Source organism: Equus asinus, chromosome 2 (assembly GCF_041296235.1).
Source record: "Equus asinus isolate D_3611 breed Donkey chromosome 2, EquAss-T2T_v2, whole genome shotgun sequence".
In the NCBI taxonomy this organism is placed as follows: domain Eukaryota; kingdom Metazoa; phylum Chordata; class Mammalia; order Perissodactyla; family Equidae; genus Equus; species Equus asinus.
Genome location: NC_091791.1, coordinates 13,743,461 through 13,768,499, shown reverse-complemented (window position 1 = coordinate 13,768,499; position 25,039 = coordinate 13,743,461). Strand labels below are relative to the sequence as shown.

Genomic DNA, 25,039 nt, shown 5'->3' with positions numbered 1-25,039 from the left:
ATACAACTAGTTAAGCTGATATTTAAACTTTTGTGTGTGTGAGGAAGACTGGCCCTGAGCTAACATCTGTTGACAATCTTCCTTTTTTCTGCTTGAGGAAGATTGTCACTGAGCTAACATCTGTGCCAATCCGCCTCTATTTTATGTGGGACTCCACCACAGTGTGGCTTAATGAGTGGTGTGGGTCCACGCCTGGGATCCAAACCCATGAACCCTAGGCCACTGAAGCCAAGTGCATGAACTTAACCACTGTGCCACTGGGCCGGCCTCCAATATTTAAACTTTTGCTCTCAAATCCTATGTATGATATTTTTTCTACTATGTCAAGTTTTTTGAAACTCAGAATGTTTTAGAATTTTGGATTATTGAGAAATAAGCCAATAAAGGAAATAAATTAAACATAAACACATACAAAAAACTGGGTCTAGTGGAAAAGTTTTATACTCAGTAAAAAAATTGCTGAGAAAGGAGAGGATTTAAACAGCTCCCTACTTGGCTGAGAGAAAAAAAAAAAAGCTGAAGAAGTAAACTGTCAAGTGATCCAAATGCAGAGAAAAAGAAAAGACAGTCACCGCATCCTACTGTGTGTGGTCATCCAAGCACAGCTCAGGTCATAAAAAGAGGAGGAGAACCAGCATTCTGAGGTCAGAGATAGCGAAAGAAACTAAAACTGTGTAGAATGATTACAAAAAACGTAGGGAATATTACTAATTTCATAGCAAGAAAACACAAGGGGTTATTTTTAAAAAGCACAGTATAATCAATGCAAAAGACCCCCAAGTCAGCAAGTTTTAATTAAAGGCCCACAATGTGTCACTGTTTAAAAAAGAAAAACTACATACATCTGTCCATATGCATATATACTATACATGTATATAGAATATGTGATTATATGTACACAGTGAAACACACACGCACAGTTCTCTTCACTGGTACACAGGTCGAGATGGACACTGCCCTGCGGGCTAATGAACCACGGCAGAACAGACACATGCCGAGTGTGGTTATGGTTTAGGAGGCAACTGAATGTACTGTAAGCAAAATCCTATGTTCTGTATTATAACAAAGTTCCAGTGAACCAGGTATCAATATAACAAGGCCAAGGACATCTGTACAAGATTTATTTCAATAACCACAATGTTTTAGAGTGATGGTTTACACTCTAATACAGAACGAGTGATTCAAAATCCATCAAGAGTTAAAGGTCAGAGCCAAAGTCAGCTTTGAATCCCCGGTCAATAAGAGTTTCACCCACCATTTTGTTTTTCTTGGATTACTCAGAGCTGACGCACAGAACACCAGGTTCTAATGCTTTCCAACAAACAAGCACCACCAGGGACAAGACTTCATTGCTTCCTTCTCACTCTGGCTGTGCTGGTGGGTGGCAAACGCCTCTTGTCTGCATTTGACCTCCCATTTCTTCCTAAGCATTCCTGTTTCCAGCCATAGCTTCCCACAACTTCACATTTGAATAATTTCTCCTGAATAGCATGGCTATAATATTAACAAACGGGACTAATGACAGCAATTAAATTGCCATCTGTTTAACAAAACATATCCTTCTAAAAGAATATCCACAGTCTTATTGCATTTAGTACATAGTCACAACATTGAAATGACATGTGAGAATCAATACAAAATATTTATTTTTTTCAAACCACAGAATTCACCCCAGAGCCACACTAAAAATTCCCAGAATTGTAAGCCATTAACATTTTTCTAAACAATGCAGTCCAACCAGAAACGAAGATAATCTCCAACCAGCAGGGGTGCAATATATGCTAGGGTCCTATAAGAATGTACCTCTGATTAGCATTTTCTTTAATGCTCCCACAGCCACTCCATCAACATAAGCAGAAATAGTGTATGTACTTGTGCCACTTGGCTCTGACAGGAGGTTCAAAAAGGGTCTTGGCCAGTGCAGGAGGGAAAGTATCAGTGACTTAGTTAATAAACAGTAAGGACAGAAGAAGAATCATTTCCCTCGGAAAAGAACAGGGGTCCTTTCATATATTCTGGTGGCCGGAAACTGGGGCAAATTTCAACAAGGTAATGAAAGTAATAGGAGAGCCATTTCTCTATGAACTCCTGTGACCTCTATTTTAAGTTCCGATAAGCACGAACTTCATCTCATGTAATCTTACTGAAAACAGTAATCACAATCAAAAAGATCTTATAAACCTCTTACAGGTGTTGGTCAAGGGATTCACATTCTGATCTTAAAATTTAAAGCCCCTTAAGAGGCCTAGACCTGGATTAAAGTAAACATAATATTCTGAGCTAAGAACCTCAATGAGACACCATAAAAAAATCAACCAAAACATCCAAACAATGACTGGATAGCTAACATAGGTTTTTTGTTTTGCTTTTTAGTTGTAAAGTTTTTTTTAATATTTCAGATTAGTGTATATTCATAAAACAATGTTTAGTTTTTTTAATACTAGGTGCTTATTAAACAACTGAGTTTTAGCTCAAGGGAAATGCCTCTTGAATAATAATCATGGAAATAATTAACTGCAATAAAACACAAAAAACACAGAAGAAAATACAGCTAGGCTCAATGAGAAAAAGATGATCTGGAAGCGTTACTCTGGGAGATTAAACAGGCTTATTTAAATACTATGATACAAGTGCTCCTGCTCACTCTGTGACTGCACAAACAACCGTGTTTGCTGGATCACCACTACCTTTGCTAGTATGTGTGCACAGACCACCACTCTCAAGTTCTCCTTCCACGCTGAAAAACTTTCAAATCCTTTGTTTGGTCAGTACAGAATATTGTGAGGTGATGCACGTGCAAACTCTTCCTGAGGAATTCTTTATGTGTGCAAATTTGCAACCCAACAGAAAGCACGGCATACAGCAAGGGGGGTGGCAGCTTTACAGGGCTGCCACGCTGAAGATGCCTGTGCAGTGTTAATGGCCACGGGCATCCATTCTTCTACAATCTCACCTACTCAAAAATCAGTTTTCATCCTATACCTCAAAGAAAGGGAGGGGAACTGCCTCAAACTTGTAAAAGGGACAGGAAAAAAGGTAACTTTTCCACCAAAGTTAATAATGCACAACTCACGCATCCAGGTTTGTGTCTCTTCTCACTAACTCTACCTAAGAACTACTGGGTCAAGAGTCACTACATCAGATTTTGCTTTCTGCCCACAGAAAACAAAGCAGTACTTCCTGTCGGGTTAGGGTGCAGCTGTGACAACAGAGGACATGAGATGACACTGTTACTGAAGCTTAAGGCCAACCTTTAAAATAAGTACTGTCTCTGGAAACAATTATCATCTATTTACTTTTCCATGGCATGATTTCAAGTGACTGAACTGGCTTTCTTTTGGAGGGTCTAGTTCCAGGCTGCACACACACGCTAGTCAGTTGAGCCACATCAACTGCACGTGTCGACTAATGAGACCACCAGCCTTGCATGTGCGATTTTCTGTCTTCAATGATCTGGGCCCCACAAAAGCCAGTATTTAACTGGGGTGGAGAAACTATATACTGTACTGGCAAGAAGAACACAAGTGAACATGAGAAGAAAATACTTCTGGCAAACAGTGCTTACTCAATACAAAATGGAGGGCAAATCTGATTTCCTCTCATGTTGCAAACTAGAAATGTTGTTAAGAATCCCAATTAAGTAAGCAAGGTCAATTTCGACTTGAAATAAATAGGTTTTTCATACGATGTACCTCAAGGGGCCAAGATGAGTAACAACCAGGTCACATGCACTGGGAGAACGCGTGTATTTTCTCTATAGAGCCTTCCAATCACGGCTTTGCAGTACCAAGGCCTGGCCCATAGCTGGTTGTAATCACTGTGCAAAAATTTAGAGAAATTAAATTTTGCAAACTTTACACTGCCAACTTTTTGTTAACACATACATAATAATAAAAAGAAAACAATATAAAATATTTCTCCATTAACTTAATAATGCAAAAGCATCCAAAGGTTTTAATGCCAATTCACATAATAATACAATGCTTTATAGGGAAAGTTCCATTGTTGGCCAAAGAAGAACACTCTTTCCCAGAAAAAGCATTTCGGTATATTATTAGGATACTGAAGAATTCATCCACATTTAAAGAAACATTCCAATTCTGTTCCTTTCAGAAATATTATTAAAACCACTCAGGAGAGACTCCAGGTGCAAGTGTTCTTTATAAGCCTGCAGTAAGCATTCCACTGAGAAAAGTAAAATTTGGCTTTCATGATAAAATGGAATTCTTCCTTGATACCAGAATGTTACTGGTGTAGCAAATCAAAGTGTACAGGGTATAGTGATTCCTACAGTAATTCAGTGTTTATCAATACAATCCAAGATGCTCATAGAGTTAAATGGGTCCAATTCAAAAATCCAACTCTGGTTGATAAGTACTTAAAAAAAAATCAATCTGACAACATTTACTTTTACTTCTTTGAATAACAATTTTACAAATAGAGGGCTTCTATTAGATGACCTAGTGGCTCCCAATATCACACTTCTAACTCTCCCACCCACCCCACTCCACAAAAAAAGGACAAACTGAAGTGGCAGAGGCAACTCTATGAAAAACCCGCAAATCAGAAGTGTGCCAGCATCCATGATGTCTTCTTTTTCTGCCCTAAGTTTTCTAAAGAGGTAAATATTAGTCTGACATAGCTGAATAGAGTCAAGCATATGTTCAACTTAGATTCAAGCAAAATTGAGAAGAAAAATAGTTTTCCCTTGCCGCATCTTTCTATTTTTCTTTGCCTTTCAAAAACACCTAGAATAAGCTTCAGAGTCTTTTATAAGGAACTAAATAGCACTGTGGGTGTAGAAAAACAGAAAATATAGCTTTGCTACAGCTGAAAAGGAGCCTTAAAACAGCATAGCTACTTCTCTATTATACTCGAATATAATGTTTAAAAGATGCAGACTTCAGACTTTTTTTAAGTACTTACCTCACCCATTTAAAATGAAATGGACCAGGAATCCCACGCCATTGATTATATTTGGATTTAATAACCGTATCTGCTTCCTAGAGCGCCAAGGAACCAGCTTTCACCGTTGGCTAATTCTCAGCAACACTAAAAAGGGCAGCTCTAATGCTAAGCTACTGCCCAGCCCTAAACCTGCGTAATGCAATACGACAGCAGCTGGTGAAATCACGTGAAGTGACAGAGGGAATGGAAATGTTCTACAAGAGTTGGTCCCCAACGTCAACGTGAAGACACCGCGGTGAAGAAGGGGAAGTCTGACCAACGTGCCACACGCTTCTATTCTCCCGCTTACTGAGCATCCCGTTACAGTCACACCTGACGTCGTGGTGGGTTAGCCTGTGGTACCACACGCTTTTTCAGGAAGCATTTGTGAGTTTCACAACATGGTCACAGAGTTGCAAAGTGCACAAAGCTCAAGGCACAGAGTAGAAGAAGGTTGTGAACTAATGGGGGGAAAGTTATGGGGAAAATTATAGCAAAAGCAGAGTTAGCATTTTCCCTTAACGAGACTTTCTAATGCTAAACAAAGACCAACTCTTTTAAAAGGGTTTGTTTTGGTTATGGGTGAAAAATACTGTATTGTAATGATCCTCTTGATTTTTAAAGCAAAAGATATCTTGATGTGTGAAACCAATATGCCGAAGTGCCAAGTCCACAAATGAACAAATCAAGTGCTTTAGGAAAAAACGATTCTTCTGCTTTTATATTTTTGGAGGAAGCTGCTGATTTGGGCTGCCAGATTTCATTTAGCAATGGTCACTTTTCAAGATGCTTGTTCCTCACGGAATCTGTAGATAAACTCATTAAAAGATTGTCCCATTTCAAAATCATCCCCAAGTCTAGCAGCAACTGACTGTTTTTTGTTTTTGTTAGTTTTTTTGTTTTTTAAAATTACAGACCAAAGTAAGAAGTCCCACATCTTCTTCCAAGAAGGGCTTTGTGACAGCTCCTGAGTGTCGCAGGACCCCGCTGTGCTCTCAATAGTCTCTGTAGCTCCAGTGTGTCCTCTTTTCAGGAAGGAAAGTACATTCAACACATTCACTATCTATACCCTCTGGAACTTGCACATGCTGACGAGCTGTCTGAAAGAAAATATCGGAACAGGAAAAAGTATGAATAGCAGACAGCACCTGATAATGGTAGGAATGTGTATATTTCACACATATTTCTGATCCCTCTCGCAATCCCCAAAAGGACATTCTTCAAAAACCCCAAAACTGAAAACCATATGGTTTTGAGTGAAGTGAAAGGGGGCTAGATCATGGACTGAGACTGGGTCATCATCCCATTCTAAGAGACACTAAAGCACGTGGCAGCCTCGTGACAACTGCCTGAGAAGCACCACAGCCAGCTGGACTCGAGAGCTGCCACAGCGTGTGGAACACTCTGACCTCGAGCACACAGAGCCTTCTAAGACTGCCATCAAGAACACTGCGGACATCCTCATACTCACTGCGCGTCACCACCAGTGGCTGCCCTACACCACCAAACCATCAAGATGGTGAGGAGTATCATTACTTACTATAAGCCAACTCATCCCCAGCTCTCTTCCGGGACTGGTCACCTCTGGGGATAAGAAAAGAAGAGGGAGTCAACAGAAGTGACTGACATCTTCACATACCAAACAGGAGAAATGAACTGACATAGCTGATAATGGAGTAGAGCAGATATTTCCATTCTAACCCAACAACCTATTTTAAAATAGACATTAAATTTAAACAGTAGTTGAGTCATTTATAACCTGAATATTCTTAGCTAAATGGTGCTGTCTTTTAAATATAGAAAGCTATTAAATGAAGGAAGGATTATCTATAAAGATGATTTACACTGGGTTCTAAATAGGTTCAGACTAAAATGTCTTTGAAGATTAACCTGGGTTCTGCTATCAACTTCCCTAGTGACCTCCACATACTATGGCAAATTTCAAAAGTACAACAGAGAGAATAATTCAAAATCTTCCCTAAAAGCCCTATTACAAGACCAAAAACTGCATAAAGCTTTTGAAAAATCTGACAATCTTAATGTATGAAAACTCTTCTCGCAGGCAGAAGAACATGAGCCTTTAAATACATGAACCAGTTCATCCTCAATCACCTACAGCAGAGGTTCCAGCTCTACTTTAGAGATAAGAAAATAGAGGTTCTGACTAGGTCCTGTGCTACCTGTTCTATTTTTGTCTCTCCGGTTTCTCAGACAATAATCCAGACAAATGACTAAAATGCTTAAGTAATGAGTAATAATGACCAGTTCACTAGCTTTTTCTTCCTCGGTTCCTTAGGTGGGAAAGAGTCGCCCTGAGCTAACATCTGTTGCCAATCTTCCTGTGTTTTTTCTTCTTCCTCCCCAAAGCCCCAGTAAATAGTTGTATATTCTAAATCCAAGTCCTTCTAGTTCTTCCATGTGAACTGCCACCACAGGATGGCTACTGACAGACAGGTAGTGTGGTTCCATGACCAGGAACCGAACCCGGGCCGCTGAAGTGGAGAGCACTGAACTCTAACCACGAGGCCATCACGACTGGCTCACAGTTCATTCTTGATTCCAAGCCTAACCCTGTAGCATTCTATCCCAAAACACAGTCCACAGTGAACCACACTCCTCATAACCCCAGGGGCTACAGTCCCAATCCAAGACACTGTCATCTCTCCCTACACAACTGCAAGAGTCCTCTTATTAGTCCAGACAAGAGCCATAATGATCTTATGTGAAAGCATAACCAAGATTATTTCACATCTCTGATTAAAGCCCTTCACTGGCTTCCCATTGGGGTAAAAATCAATTCAAATTCATTTTCCCAGCCATGTGAGACGGGCTCCTGCCGACCTCACCACTCTCATTTTCTACCTCTGCTCACTACACTGCAGCCACTGTGCTTCCTTCCTGCCCCCTGGACAGGTCAGCACTTCTGTCCTTACTATTTTCTCTGCCTGCAACACTCTCCCCCTAGTTAGCCAGCTGCCTGTCTCCTTATCAGCATCTAAACCCCAGCTGGAATGTCCCCTCCTTGGAAGGCGTCACGTTTCTAGGTGAGCTGGAACAGCCCCACACACACGCCCTGGTCACTCACTCTCTATCCCACTCTGTTTCACTTTCTTCACAGCATTTATTATTATTTGAAATAATTTGTTTACATGTTTATTATTTATCTCCTGACATTAGAGCATAAGCACCATAAAAACAGGAATGCTGCCTGTCTTATTCACCCAGTACCTAGAACAGTGTTCAGCATGTTGTAGAAAATAACCATTTGCTGAATTAATAAATCAGTGAATAATTCATAGATGGCCTCTACAGATGGATTATTAAAATCCTAGTCCAAATAATTACTTTCTACTTTTGAACCATCTTCCAGATTGCCAAAGTTTCCCATTTTCTTTCTCTGGTCATGCTCAAGACAAGGACAGAAGCCTCTTGCTCGGGCTAGGAGAGGAGTCTCAGTGACCAACAGAAAGAGAACAAACCCTAATGGCCTTATCAAGGGTTTTTCTCTAGGCTGAGCATTTAGGGCAAAACATGCACACAATATTTAGCATGAATCAGCCTTAGTCAGCCTAACGAGCTTTAAACAGACATTCTAATTCCACCTCTATTGTTAACACTACACCTACCCAAAGCCAGCAGAATGTCTTACATTATTATTTACACTAGTGTCATCACAGCAGCATTCACCAAATATTCTGAAACAAACAAGTTAATGCTGATCAAAAGGAAGATAAAGGATCTTCTATCTGGAACCTCAACTTCTACAGACAACCTCCAGGACTATCCCTCAGAGGTTAAATAAAAACTGAACATGCAAAAATAACAGGAGAAAAATAGAGATGGGAGAACAGGAGGAAGGAAGAAAGGACGTAAACATGATGTATGCGAGAGGCTGCCGAAGTCCAGAAAGCTATAAGCTGCCCTGGAAACAAGACCCCTGCCACAAATGGAAAAGCCCAGTTCTAGAGTTACCCACAGCTAAAAGACCAACAACACTCCTATGAAGTTCTATTTTGTTTCAGAAATCCAGGTAACAATTACTCAGAAAGAACGTTTTATTTGCCTTTAAAAGCTGTTTGGCAGACACTGTGTAGAGGACCACAAGCTGGTTGGAATGAGGATGTCCCATCTGAGGATGTGCATGTTACAAGTTCTCAAAGGAGCTTATCTTCCAAATGCAATCTTTGACAACAAGAGACACCAACCTGCTCTCCTCCACAATAATCAATTCAATTATGCAGGTAACAGGTAAAAAGAAAATGTTGCTTTTAGCTTTTATGTTAATTCTTGCTTTGAAATAACTCCACACTATATTTCCATGCACCTAAAAATCTTTCTTGGAGCTGGAACATAAACTCCAGCTCAAATAAGAATCTGTCCATTAACCGCAAAAGAGGATATATTTGACAACAGTCACACATTATTTCTAAACATTTCAAACACTCTGTGCCATCCACATCAAACCTATGGACCGCCCTGCCGTCCGCATCAAACCTGTCCTGCCTATTCTGGGCTCCCGACATCAACTAAGTGGAACATAATCTTTAATGAAAAAACAGTTTGCACAGCTGAACAGGAATCATGTGGTTGGCTAGGCATAAACCATAAAATGGCTCCTCATATCAGAACAGCCAGTAACAGAATTCTTATTAGATAGCTTATACTATATTCTCAAATTTTTTTGTATGAGTGCACAACTTTTCTTCCAAAACAATCCTAGCCAAATAATGATCAAAGAAGGGATCAAGTGTGGCAGGGCAGAATGCGGGACAAGAGCTGGAAGCACAAAAGCTGGACGTACAGACAGACTTTCAGCTGCTAAGAATATGGTGTGTGCACATGCTTGCTGACTGGTCTGGGCCAGCTTGGCAGTGGGGCAGAGTGAGTCTGAGAACATCAGCTTAGGCAGGGCTTACTTTGTGCAAAGTGCCCATCAGGATAATTTACGAGGCAGACTTTAATCCTCATGGTAAATACATAATGAATTGTTAACTTAATTCTAGAAATAGCCCAATTCATGAAAGTTTGTAAAATAACACATTTTAATTCTCACCTCTTGGAATTCTAACGTTTCAGTTTCAGGCAAAAGTTGTATGAAAGAATTCCACTAAGAGAAAGAAAAATTCAAATTTACATTAAAAATCCAAGGCAGTTCCCTGAATACGACCCACTTGGCCTTGGCAGAACAGCGCTACGTTAGTCCTTCACATACGAAGGCAATGTTACGTGAGGCTATTCAGCGAGTCAGTTACTCATCTCAGCCCAAGCAAACATGACATAAGAGCGACTATCATCAGGCTGGCCTGGCCCTGTTCTCTTACTCTAGTTCCAAAATTAGGATTAGGAAAATGTCTCTGGATGTGTTTAAACAGTTTCACACACTGTTATGGAAGGTGAATTCAAGGAGTTCTGAAAAACCCACAAAAGCTATCTTCCTAAACTGCTTCACAGGAATAAAAGTTTCAGAAGACTGTTTATTTTTTAAAAGCATCAATAAGCTTATCTCTAAAATTATAAGCAAACATTCAAATAAAACATGAATAAAAGCATAAAAGACTTCAAATTGTGGTCAGCCTTGGAAAAAAAACATAGAAGGTACACTCAGATTATTTTGCATTTATTTAAAAACATTTAAGGAAAAACTTTTAACTATAATTCAAAATATATAAGCCATAAAGAAAAAACGATAAAGTTAGTTTTTTAAACTAAAACAAATAATAAATAAATAAAAATAAAAAAATTTAAAAACTTCTGCATGACTTAAAATTTTTTAAAAACCACCATAAGCAAAGTCAAACTGAAAAAAATAACTGTCTTATCTTGGGCAGAGAATCGATCTCTTCACTACAGAAAGAGCTCCTAGAAACCAAGAGAAAAAGACCAACAATCAAAGAGAAGAGTAAAGCAAGGACAAAAACAGACTGTTTACAGAAAAAGCAGACGTATTTCCGTGGAAATACGCTCAGCCTCACACTCATGAGAGAAATGCAAATTAAACCAACTCTGAGTACTTATGTTTCACCTGCCAGACTGGCAAAAATCCAAAAGCTTAGCACCATACTGTGTAGGCAAGGCCATGAACAAGAAGCACTTTTAACTCTGTTGGTGGATATGCAAAATGGCACAATCCCCTATGGAGGGCAATTTGGCAATATTAATCAAAATTCTAACTGCATTGACTCTTGACCCAGCAATCCCACTTGAGGGAATTTATTCTCCAGATATACCAGCAACAGGTAGAAAATTATGCATGTACGAGGTTATTCACTGCAGCATTCTCTGTAATAACAAAAGATGGAAATAATTCACGTTGCCAACCAGGGGACTGAGTAAGTAAGCTGTAGTGGTATCTGCACAATGGAATGTGTAAGAAAGGAATAAAAACAAGAACATACATTATGTTTGCTTGCAACTGTAAATAAAAAAAAACACTGGAAGGAATCATAAGAAACTAATAAAAATGGTTACCTAGGGGGGTGGGAGTAGATGGAGAGACAGGTGGGAACAAAACTTCTCAATGTATACTTTTTGTATCACTTTTATTTTTGAATTATATAAATATATTAGCTCTTCAAAAATGAGTAAAATAACAACAGCATTAAACGGTCTCATTCTATGTGTGAAAATAATATCACTATTAGAAATATTAAAGTAAATATCAGGAAACACCTGATCACTGGACATCAGGGAGAAAAACTAGCTGTTTCCATTCTACCATTTCCCACTGGCCTTTCCTTCCCCTAACTCACCACAAGAAAGTCAGGTTGACCAGACCTAACTCCACAGCTTCACTGAGGCGTTCCAGTGTGAGCTGCCAGTGAGTGGGGTAAACGACCAGTGGATTACTTACTGCCTCTACTAGCACACGAATACAGATGCCACAGGGACAAAAAGGGGATAAATGCCAACCCACCGGCAACAAAGAACAAATTATCTGCTTTCTTTCCTAACCTGTACTGAAACTAGAGACTGAGTAACTCATGTTCTGAGACCTGGTTTGGCCTCAGACCCTATGAAAGAGAAGATCCACCTCCAGCAGTCCTAACTATGCTGAAGTGAGGAAGCCAGGCGTCCTCCTTTCCACAGTTTTCTTCCTTTAAAGCCAGGGATTCCAGCACGAGAAGATAGGTAAAAGTGCTAAGTAAGGATTATGAAAATATAAGGTATTACTGTACCCTTCAATGATCTGGTGACACAGAATTGCTTTCCCATAGGGAATCACAAAATTTTTATACAGTTTTAGTTGAAAATATGCACTTTGCAAAATTTTCCATGATATAGCCATGATACTGAATTGCAAATTTTAGAAAAACCAGCAAAGTCAAGCAAGGCAAATTTTCTGGACACATATCAACAGATATCTTACTTTTTAAGAAGAAATAACTAGCATTTAGGGCAAAAGTGAAAATGAAAAAAACAGAATCTAAAGCCTCTTTACTAATTTAGTCATAACAGTTCATTATAACTGATCATAAAATTTCTACATTGTTTTTCCAAGTGTTCAGACCGAATATGAGAGGACGGAAGCTGGAAGAGCTTTGGAGAGTGCCCAGCCTGACTGCCCACCCAACGAGAAATCCCTTCTTCAAAATCCATTTAGCGAAGAGCAGCTTCCACAAAATCAAACCCAGCTTCAACAGCTCCCCAGACAGGGAGCTGCCGACCTGGGCACGGCTCCTCTGATTCTCGCACAGTTGCACGCTGATCTCAGAACCCTGCAGCCCTCCCCTGCCAAGCCAAACGCGCCTAAGGAAATGGACATATCTTGTCACAAAAGGAAAAAAAACTTGCCTTGTAAAGCCATTCTGTATTAGTTCTCTTTGAAGTTTCTGATCTTGAGCAGCATATTCAGAAAGTTCAGATTCCACAGCCGGAGGGAGAATGTTTGGAATAAATTTAGAAAATAGAGTTGGAGCCATCTGAACCCACTCTGTGAGGGAAGAAGAAGATTCATTACGGCAATCATACAGACAAAGTAGATGGAAAAGGGTAAGTTTTTCTTTGTTCAAAGAATATAAAGTAAACCAAACTTACAATGGGGAAAAAAATAGTGCAATCCCATCTGATAAAGAACATACAAAGAGGTTCGATTTCCTCTCTAAAAAGAATTTACAGTACAAAGAAAGCAGATATTTTTACATTTTACTATTTAACAAAATTTAATGAAAATCTCTAGAGAATTTTTGAAGGGATGTTATCAAAAATTTTAAATATGGAGTCAAACAAATGAGATAAACCAAAGAATTCTGAGTGGAGGCGATTTGGAGGGAGGGGGCTTGGTGGCAATACCAGCCCCATTAAGCATTAATTAAAACAATAGCCTGGCCCAAGAATAGAAGAGTACAGGTAGTAATAAGCAGACTTATAAAAAAAGAAGTACCACAAAAATGGGGGTAGAGGGGTTGACTATTTAATAAGTGGGCTGGAGATAACTAGGAAGTTACTTTTGAAATAAAAATCTATTTTGACCCATGTTAAGTTACAGCAAATTATATCTAACAGTAAAAGAAAAGAGAATTAAATGGTTATTAAGATAAAAGATCAAGAGAATAATCTAAAGAAAAATAAACATTCATACGTAAATAGGCAAAGAGAAGTCTAAGGAAAATATTTGTGTCAGACATGACAGATAAATTAGTATATTTATTACAAAGCATTTTTACAAATAAGACCAAACAAATGAGTGAAAGACAGGACTGAATAATTCACAAGAAAAAATAAATAACAGCATTGTTAATATTCAGAAAAACTCAGGCTAAAATAAACCTACTCCCCCTTTCCGCTACTCACAAACACAAAGACTGCCCACTTGTAGCAGGGGCGTGGCAAAACCAGCAACGCCTTCCTTGTTGGTCAGCCCAATGCAACACTATTATCCCTTGTGGATTCTTTTAATCTAGCCCTTTCAAATTTTCCCTTGTGAAAACATCGTGGCCGTATATATCAAAACCGTCGGGGCCAGCCTCGTGGTACAGTGGTTAAGTTCGGTCCACTCCACTTTGGTAGCCCAGGTTCATGGGTTCTGATCCAGGCGTGGACCTATACCACTTGTCAGCCATGCTGTGGGACTGACCCACATATAAAGTGGAGGAAGGCTGGCACTGATGCTAGCTCAGGGCTAATCTTCCTCAAGCAAAAAAAAAAAAAAAGAGGAAGATTGGCAACAGATAGTGGCTCATGGCTAATATTCCTTACCAAAAAAAAAACCAAAACAAAAACATAAAATACCAATGCTCTATCTAATCTCATGAGCTCACTTTAAAAACTATAATATGAGTAAATAATTCTAAATCTGAAAAAAACACGTTTAATGCTGTGCAATCTGGGTCACCGGTAAGTAAAAAAACGTCCAACAGGAGAATGGCTAAGTTAGAGCTGGCAAAAAAAAACAAGCACCACAAACAACACAAGCCATCCACCCACCCCTTGTACAAACTCACGGCAAAATGTACTCAACAGGGTCCCTCCTTCCAGCTCAGGCCAAACATGGCTTTAGAAAGAGTCTCAATACAGTGCTCCGGGGAACCACTAACCAGTCAGCCAGAGCTGGCAGGAGTCAAAGCGATCTGCCACGTTATGGAACTCTAGGGAGTCATTAAAACAAAGATGAAGAAACAAAGAAAGTGTGTGCATGAAACGAAGAAGGGCAGGAGGGGATGGCTGGAACTATTTCTAAAATGAGCTTCTAAAGACTGGATGGAAACACACCAAAAATGGTAATAGCTATTAGAATCTCCAAGGATTAGGGCCCAGGAATTCATAGTTTAAAAAACTTTCTTGGGTGATTCAGATGCATTCATTATACAAAAAGCAGCATGTGAGAACCACTGCAATGAAAGAAACTTTTACATGTAAAATTTAACTTTTAAAATATTTTAACCTTAATTTGTCAGGTGAATAAACTGCTTTAATAAACTAAGAATACAATGGGTACTGGCAAGACATGTAAATATAAAAATATGTTTAATAGCATTTTAGAAAAGGCCTCAGGTAGCAAAAGGTTAGTCTGTGATAAAATTCACCTTTTGAAAAGCACAATTCTCAAATACAGAAATCTCTTCACAGGTATGAAGAATGAATCTTATTACAAAAGAGCTCAAACTGGGATAAAACAGCATTTAGACAAATACGTATCTACAAGTTTTTTTACCCTTAGTGATTAGTTTTATTCTGCAATTTTGTTACTTATAATAAAAGCCAGAGCTGATAAAGTTGCCTGCTTGGGAGGCAGAATTTAGAAATTTGTCATACTGCACTTGGATGCCTAATAAAAATAAAACAAAAAAATCATTCATAATCTAGCACTAAAAGAAAAATTCATGAACCATTTTCATCAAATTTAGTAAAATGAAATTCAAAATTCTGAGACAATAGAAAAAGAAAAACATTGGTTTACTGGACACATGCAAGAGAATATTTTTGCTACTTTATGTAAGTAACTACTTAATACAAATAATCTGTTGAAAAATTATAACAGAGCAAGACCTGATCCAAATTTAAGTAACTTTAAATCTGAATACTCTACAAGTCACTAATTGTTTAAAGTGGCCTGAGAAAGAAGATATCTCTGCCATCACAGTCTATCCCTAGTACCACAATTTTCACTAGCAGAGAAAGAATTCCAAGTAAGTCCTGAGTTTACATTTCACAATGATGAGTATCTACTCAACTTTTTCGCTAGAGCAAATCCAAATACGATAGGCCTCAGAAAACACACAGAGAAACACTGTCCTCTTGGATAAGACCGGAACTGCCACAAACAAACAAGCCAACCCCAAAAGAAATGATGAATGTTTACCTGGTCTGAGAGTGTACAGGCCTTTCACAATATTTGCCATAGTTGAAGGTGTGACCTGAAATGGTGTTGACTGGGCTTCTAAAAGTAAAGCTGAAATAAGACGAGAAAATGGGTTACAAAAATGATGTAACACTGAATTGTCAAGGTTTGTCTTCCTACTACTTCTCCCAAAGACTGAAAGGTCAACAAGTACAAGAAAAGAACAGCCCAAGAGAAGAAACTAAGAGTTCATACACTGAAGATTTTTTTTAAAAAAACATGATGCAGTAGCTCAATCTAACAAGTAAATACATGCAGGTCTGTTGAAACGCTAATGGAAATGATTCAATTCATGGAGGTTCTGAAAATAAGTAAGTAAAGCTTTCCAAAAGCAATAGTATTCATGGTGCTTAATGAGTGCGCTGAGAGTGCCTCCCATCAAGTCCACGATTCAAAAGAGTCACGCATCTGGGGAATAAACTGTTCTCTAACTTACTCAATCATTTCTCTTTCCACTAAATCATCACATTTGGCTCTCGGAATTTTTCTGAAAGACATGTTATTAGTAATTTCAGTAACTGTGATCCGAGTCAGAAACTCACTTTCCCAAATGCTACACCTGCATGTCCTTTTTTCCTTACATCACACTGGCTCATCCTTCCCACCTTCCTGACCGGTGACCATGTGACCCACACCAAACGTGACAACAGAGTCAGTTTTCTTTTAGGTTATCTACTGCCACACAAAAATCCTACAAAAACATTTTTAAATGGATAGGAATAATTCCTCCATATAACATCATTAACAGACACAAATGAATTCTATTATTCAGTGGATACAACAGATATTACTGACTCAGTTCATTTTTAATTTCTCTCTCAAAGACCTGTAATGTACTAACCAAAATCCCATAAAACTTGGCATAATTTTACTCTAAGCCAGGCTTGTAGAATTGTATAAGCTGTTTTCTTCTCTCCATGCCTTTTTAAAAATGAGAACACCATCTCACTTGCCTATAATGATTTTATGGTTTCAAACATACACCATGAGTTACATTTGAATTTACATGACGAAGGCCAGAGGTGCACTGTTCAAGTTTATCCTTCTGATTTTATCATCAGTAGACAGTTATAATTTTGAATGGCATAGATAAATGTAAGGATGACAAATGTTAAGCACTGCAGAAAATCACATTTTGAAGTGCAACCTTTAAAAACAAATTCTAAAGTTGAAGTTCTGAGAGTCTCTTCTACTCAAGGTTCTAATTTCAACATGCACCCAAAACCCAGGTGCGCTCTCTATTAATCAATCATCCTACTTTTTGACCAATCATTCTGGCCTTCAGTAAGTCCTGTTCTCACGAACTCTTCACACTCAACCACACATCATTATGTTGTCAAATATATACATTTGCAAATAACCCCTACATAACTACAATCACCTATGTCAAATCTGATAGCTATGAAGAAATGATAAATTCACAGACTAAATTATACATAAAAAGTATATAAATTAATTTGAATGAATCAATTGAAAATAATTATATTCAATAACAAAAAATTATTAAAGTTGAGAAGGTATAACATTTCACTAAAATCCTTTCCACCTAAACTCATTGGAGGAAAACAGTGTTTAAAAGATTTTCTAATTGAGCTCCCCTTTTAAAGAAAAAGGAATGGGACTATGGAGGAAGCAGTTGCATGAGAGGAAAGAAAATATTTATTGAGTATTTATCAGGTCTTAGGTACTTTGCATTATGCTTAATTCTCATAAGCTTTAACTTAGAATTTACTCTCTCACAAGCTTTATCCTCATCTACTTTTTTTTTTTTTTTTTACAGATAAGGAAACTGAGGCTACAAATGGAGCAAAAAACAATGAATAATCCATCTAAAGTCACAGAGCTAGCAGGTGGCAGAAGAGGTCCAAGAACTTGTGTTTCATTCTAAATTCTGTATTCTTTCTACTTCACCAAGCCACCACCGAAATGCTGATTTTATATGCAAACTGGTACTAATAAAGTTTTACCCTTAGTAACAATTTTCTTCCAAAAATTATCTAACTTAAAAGAAACAAGGATCCTCCAACAATCCCACTGATGGCCAACTGTCAGTCGGTCAATAGTTTTAAAACTAGAATAGGACCTTAGAGAACTTCCAGCGCTAATCCCTTTGACACTAAAGTCTCAGAGGTTAAGTGCCCTCTTGAAAGTCACATGGCTTTTAATAGCTCAACTGGGACCAGAACCAAACTCTTCCGCTCTTTCCATTACTCCTCAGAGCTACAAACTTGCCCAGGAGCTTCTCTCCTTTATTACTTTGAGAAGCAATTCTTAAAATCAAAACTAAAACCAAAAATCTCAAACTACAAGGGCCTCAACTAAAAGGCAGAAGATAACTCCTAAGGATAATAACTGAAATGTTTTTAAAACCTTCCGTGCAAACTGAACTATAAATCTACTGCAACTCAACACAGTACATTTTCTCAGGAAATTTCTACCATTAACTGACCCATTTTGTCATATTTGCTCAGAATCATCAATACAACAGTACCACATAATGTAGAAACCTGGATTAACGTAGACTCTAGCATTTCTGCAGTTTTCAAAGTTTAATGCAAAGTAAGAATTCATTTCAAAGGAAAATAATTTTACTACCAGCCCAAAGTAGAAGCCATTTTAGAAGCATATATGTATGAAAAAATTATTATACCATGGAGAGATGATAGAAAATTACCTTGATCTGCAGTGAGAAGTCCCTGTCCTCATTCATGAAACAACTGCTAGTACTGTGCATTCAAGTACCGATTATTTATTAGCACAGAGGGTGTCCACTGCCCTGCTGTACTGGTTCTAAAACATGGCCACCAAAGTCTTTTGGCATTGAGAGGTGTATCCACGTCCACTCCCCTGGAACCTGGGCTCTGTAACTGCCTGCCCAACAGAATACAGCAAAAGTGACACTGGGCCAGTTTCTGGGCCCACGACCTAGGAAACGGGCAGTTTCCACTTCCTCTATCTTGGGAAGCTCCCTCTCGGAGGACACAAGAGAGGACCCAAAATCCAGCACAACCTGCCAGCCATTTGAGTGAGCCATCCTGCAAGTCCCCAACTCCTGGTCAAGTCGCATCAGCCAACGCAGAGCAGAGCAGCAAGACGCTGCCCCACCAAGCCCTGGCCAGACCGAGGATGTGAGCCAAATGAGAGACAGCCACTACTTTCAGCCACGGTGCTTTGGGGTGATCCGTCACACAGCAATAATAAATGAAACACTAGCATTTCCAAACGTATCTGAAGCCACAAGAAGGAAACTACTGATCAGATTTCAGACAATTATAGAAACTGAGTATAGTTATTTGTTTTGTTGAACTGAGGGGGTGAGTATAGGAAAATGTGTAGCTGGAGACAAGACATCAATTCTTAACAGTTGTGTTTTTCTGGTTTAATTTTAACCTCTCTGTGCCTTAGTTTCCCCACCTGTAAAATGGAGGTAATGACTGTACCTACCTTACAGAGTTATAAGAAATAAATAATATTGGTAAACAATCTAGAACAGGTCCTACACCACATAGTAAGCAGCATGTGCGTGTTTAAAAAAGTCTTTTTGATGACCGTCCACATAACATCATTAAACACTTATAGAGTCCCTTGTTAGAGAACCCAAACCAGCTCCCGGTGGCGAGGCCAGTGGTTGTTTCTTGTATCCCCTACTCTAAGTACAGTGCATGGTAGCTGCTCAATAAATATCTGATAACTCAGTTTTCCCTCATTTTCAAAAGCTTAATGGCCTTTTCAGTGTACTTGGAAAAGAACAGGCATACCCATCTTTAAGCGTAATTTTTATTGAAAATCAGACTACGTAAAAAAAACAAAAGGAAGGAATAATCTGTTTATGTTTTCTCTCACCAGATCTGGACTACTATATTCTCTTTGAATATTCTCTTTGTATATGCCCAATAAAACTGACTTCCAAATCACTGACAAACATAAAAAACATATTTACATAGTGAATAAGCTTCTCTAACAAATGGTAGCATTTCTCTACAGAATTTGAACAGGAAAGACTCTAAAATGCTGGGCTCTATCTTACAATAAAAGCAGAAGACAATATTAACATTAGAGGTGATACTCAAATGGTTATAATAGCTGAAATACCCCATGAGATAATGTCTAAAGACATTTGTAAATATCTGCCCAACCTTTAAAAAAAAAAAAGTCAAACTCTCACGATTCTAGGCCTTTATTCTGATTCTAGAATCTCCTGGGAACATCATAATGAAACATATATTATCTTCATCTACAATACTATCTGAAAATCTTGCCTTTCTAAAATAAACTGGCCCTATTTTAACAATTCTTTCTGTTAATTTAAACTCAAAAACGAAAAAAGAGTTTGTGGTCAAGTTTAGAACAATCCTTTTGCCAATTCTGGTAAAAGTTCATTGTGGTAGAAATTAATTATGACTATTAGGAAAGTAAAAATACATACTGCAAATCCAGAATATGTGCCAAATTCTAAAAAATAACTTGATGATATGCATAAACTATGAGCTTTAAAAGGATGCTGCAACAGTAGGTTGCAGGGTCTTCCTAAACTCCACGTGGAGAGGTGTATTCTTTGAGGAAAGGTAGGATAAGATGCTACCTCTGTGAGGGGCAGGGGGCCCGACAACGGGGGGAGAGGAAAAACTAACTGAACTTGGCACTTTGACCGGCTTACTTAATGTGCATAGATAGCCACGTTAAACATTTTAAAAATCACAATTCACAGAAGAGAAAATGCAGGAGCAGAGGCTAAACAGCTTACCTAGGATACAGTCAATAATACAGAGCCAGACTAGAGAAGAGTTTTTGCACTTAAAAGTAAAAATCAGACAGGATTCTATACTACCATTGCAAAGATATAGCACTGCACTCCTTCTAGAGTGAAACAAAGTTGGGGTGAACCCCTTAATATTTCCCCACTATCAAACGGAAAAAAAAAGGCATCCAGCATCAGACCAGATATGAAGGCATTGTCCAATGACATGGCTAAGCTGCTCCCAGCTCACTAGGTGGCCTTCAAGTCACGTTTTCAATCAGTGTCTCACTCTGTAGAAATGGGCTTCAACACTAAAAAAAAAGATCATAGAGGCCAGCCCGGTGGCATAGTGGTTGGGTTCACGCGCTCTGCTTTGGCAGCCCAGGGTTTGCCAGTCCGGATCCTGGGCATTCATCAAGCCATGCTGTGACAGCATCCTACATAGGAGAACTAGAAGGACTATGACTAGCATGTACAATTATGTACTGGGGCTTTGGGGAGGGAAAAAAACAAAAAAAAAAGAGGAAGATTGGCAACAGATGTCAGCTCAGGGCCAATCATCCTCACCAAAACAAAACAAAACAAAAAAGATCACTGCTAGTGTTATCGCACCCTGTAAGTTGAATTACTTACGCATTAGGCTGTAAATGTGCTTTTCTGCAACATGTTCCGTAAACAGCTTTATAAGGTCATCTTTTAAGTCTCTGTTAAGCTTGGTTTCGATGTAAAACTTATTCTGAAAAAGACATTATTTTTCAGTGCATCGATTAGAGAGAAATGATTAGTTTAATGAGCTGAAGCACTAAAAAATAAATTATTTTAAGAAACAATTCATAAAGGCATCAATTAAACATAAAAACTCAACATCAAAAAACAAAAGCCTTGCCACTATTAGTTATACGTCTTTCCGGCATGAGGTTAAAAGCACATAAATATAAAATGCAACGAACCATACACCTCCAAAAGAACAGGAGGATACCCAACATTAACTAGACAGAGATGTACAGACATATGAACCACACTGTGTGACATGCACTTAATATGCCCTTTAAAAACACTACACTGTCATCTAAAGGCAACATCAGAAAACACTAATGAAAGGTCCCCCATTTATCAATGATCTAGGCTGAAAGCAGGCAGTGGACATACACTGGCTGACTCCCCAACATACATTCCACCTCAGTGATTAGTCTAAGTCATTCAGCTTATGGCATTCCCTATGGATGGACTTTGGTTCAAAGGCAGACACGTGACCCAAGGTAGCCCAATCAGACTGACAGAAACCTAGGTTGAGCGAGAAGTTACAGTGATCTTACAATCATGAGGAGCAACAGACGACATGCGCAGCAGAGACAAAGAAGAACCTGAAACACTGGTGACTGTTGAACCAGAGATTCAACCAAGCTGGAGACTGCCTTACTTTTGGAGTTTTATTACAAGAGATAAGACTTTTCCTTATTTACTTAAATCAGGGATTCTGTTTCTTACAGCCAAAAGCATCCTGACTAGAATGACTAGCAGGTCAAAAAAGATTGAATTTGTTCATGTTTAGATGTTAACTCAATGTATAGGAGTGGAAAATACAAAGAAGAATGTTGACAAGTTGCTCACTGATTCTCTCAATTCTTAAACAGAAGGGTTTTTTTTCTTTAAAAAGTATAAAAATAACATGCGCATGGTTACAAACTAAAATCGCTCAAAAAGGTGTGCAATAAAAAGAAGCCTTCCACAGCAGACCCTCTGTCCCATTCCCAAAGATCCCGTCCTACACTGGGGTAACTTCTGAATATTCTTTCTAAAATGTTGCTTGCATATATGTGGGTATGCGCTTTTTTTCCCAGTAAAGAAAAATATACTTGCTAATGAAGAAATATTACACATTGCTTTGCATCTTGCTTTTTCACCTAATGTTGTAACTTGGGAAGATTTTTCTCAAAATAACATACAGACGTCATTATTTTTAACTGCATATTTTTCTACTGAAATATCTTTCATAAATTATTTAAATGATAGTCCTCTGTTGATAATACAGATTTCTCCCAATGTTCTGTTTTGTTTTTTTAAATAAAGTATATCTTATGGAGAATAAATCATTTTGAGGATGGTATCCCACATTAGCGATCTTTACACCACAGAACATGGAATCAACCTAAACATCCCATTCCCTAACCTAATAAACCAAGAGGAATTGGGACAATGGTTTCTAAGGGCCCCTCTGTTCAACAGGAACACTAACATTAAGATTCTATACTTTATATATTTGAGGGGGGGAGGATAAGCAACAAAGGCAAGAGACTACAAATTAGACTCATGGCATTAATTCTCCAAATGAAAGCGAGCATCAGAATGGAAGCACACTTCACTGTTCTACTTTTTACGGAATGACTTACTTGGTATTTATCACACATCACGTTTTCAGATACATGTCTTAACTCTCTACTTTCTGAAGACAAGAAATCTTTCTTATATATCTTTATTTTCCAAGCACAGTATCTTCCATTTGGCAGAAATAAAATAAACGCTAACTGGGTGACTGCTGACTATTAATGCCTAATTGTCTATTCAGCAATGTTATTCATGAAACTTTAGAAAAGTAAAAGGGTAAATAATTCTTCTATGTCAACACTATCAAACATTACTGAAATAGATTAATTTCCATTTCAAACATAACATATAGTAAAAGAAAAATAGAACATGCTTAACTCTCTGCATCTATCTGTGCTCAGATCAATAAACTGAGGTATTGGAAAGGGGGAGACAGCTCTGACTTACCATATAAATGAAAAGAGGCACAATGCTCTGCAATGCTCCCATATATTGTCCAAGAGCTATATTGAACCTTTCAATATAGAGATCTGGAGGGCTGGCCTGTAAGAAAGAACACAAATGTGATCATTCTGGGAAACCAGGTATAAAGACCTTCCACCACAACCTAAAATGCACACAGACTTAGAAGTCTAAGTCAAAATTCACACTGAAATTCACAATAAAGAAAAGGAGGAGGTTTATATCCTAAAGTTCAGTTAAGATTTAGATCTCTGTTCCAAGATCTGCTATGCAAAACTGAGGTTTGGTTTAGCTGTCTTTAAAAACTGTGCAACTTTACCATGTTAGTTAAAAGGCTTGCTGTATTAATGAGTAAAAAGGTACATTCACAAGTAAGGTAAATGATAGATTTTTAAAATTATCGCTGAACTATATAGACATTTTCTATAGGAACCAAACTATATTTGGGCCTGGAATGGGGGGGAAAAAAAAGAAAATCAAGGAAGTGGCACAGACTTAATAATTACCTTAGGCACAGTAATATTCTGAGTTCTGTACTAACTTGGTTGTACTAACATGGTCTCTCTCTCTGCACACCCAGAGGAAAGACCATGTGAGCACAGAGTGAGCAGAGGCCATCTACAAGCCACGAAGAGAGCTCTCATCAGGAACCAATCCAGCTGGCACCTTACTCTGGGACTTCCCAGCCTCAGAGTGGTGAGAAATAAAATTCTTTTGCGCAAGCCACCCAGTCTGTGATATTTTGTCATGGCAGCCCAAGCAGACTAACATACTATTTTTTACAAAAACGCATCCATATGCTATTTTATTTTATTCTCTAGAGCTAAATTAATTAGGTATCATTTTGACATTGAAGAAACACACAAATGCGCCAGTAATTTGCCTAAAATTAGAGTGTTAGGAGATGACAGATCCAGGTATTCCAGCTAAGAATTCATTCCTGGGCCAGGGAGTTGGGGGAATGGGCATGGCACAAAACCTCATAAACAAACCAGATTCTACACAGGTCTTACGCAGGGCAGTCCCCTAACCTGACAACCAAATCATATACAGAAAGTCTTACTTTCAAACAAGGATACAAGGAAATGCCACACTGAAAGATTCCTAAATATTAAACATTAAAATTATAAAACCATTTCAGCTGTTTTAGAAATAACCAAATGTTCCAATACTATTTCAAAATAAGATTTAATTCAAATTTTTCTCAGTTCTACTTAGAAGCTCAGAATATGTGTAGCGAACTGTCCTTACTTCTAATTCATCTTCCACTCGAGTACCTACTTACAGGTTGGGTGCACCCTAGGTGCTGTTTTTACGTCTATTTTTCTTAGTCTTCTTAACGGCCTTCAAATTGAACACTATTTCCATTTTACATATGAGTCAACTGGAGCTCAGAAACAGTCACGTGACTACAGTCCCACAGCTAATAAACCCAAGAACAAAGACTCAAACCTTGGCCAATCTGAGTCCTTCCAACTATTTACATTCCTTTTTTTAGCACCCTGAAACCTTTAGAAAAAAGTTCAAACTTCCAATTTAGGGCACACTATCTACCTGTCTGCTTTCACATCGCGCTCCTTTTCACATGTAACCCAGCACAGTGACCATATGGAAGTAGTAACAGTTCCCAAACAACATCAGTGTGCTGTTCTAGGCCTCTGACTCATTCTCCACCTGAACACCTTCATCACCGCCCCGTAACCAGACTCGCCCTGCCTATCTCCTGTTCA

General features: G+C 38.4%; 1 protein-coding gene across 2 annotated transcripts in view; it reads right to left on the bottom strand.

Moving 5' to 3' along the window:
- Positions 1–1,104: 1,104 nt before the first annotated feature.
- Positions 1,105–25,039, bottom strand: part of CACUL1 (CDK2 associated cullin domain 1) — a 62,802-nt gene continuing 38,867 nt past the window's right edge. Inside the window, exons 4-9 of one of the 2 annotated variants that reach the window (XM_044750000.2) lie at positions 23,295–23,390; positions 21,156–21,258; positions 15,746–15,835; positions 12,739–12,877; positions 6,488–6,531; positions 1,105–6,047 (exon numbers count right to left, since the gene is read on the bottom strand). In XM_044750000.2, the coding sequence (XP_044605935.1) occupies positions 6,007–6,047; positions 6,488–6,531; positions 12,739–12,877; positions 15,746–15,835; positions 21,156–21,258; positions 23,295–23,390 (513 nt within the window). In that variant the 3' untranslated portion in view covers positions 1,105–6,006. The remainder of the gene's footprint in view (positions 6,048–6,487; positions 6,532–12,738; positions 12,878–15,745; positions 15,836–21,155; positions 21,259–23,294; positions 23,391–25,039) is intronic. The other variant, XM_044749992.2, reaches the window with a different exon arrangement.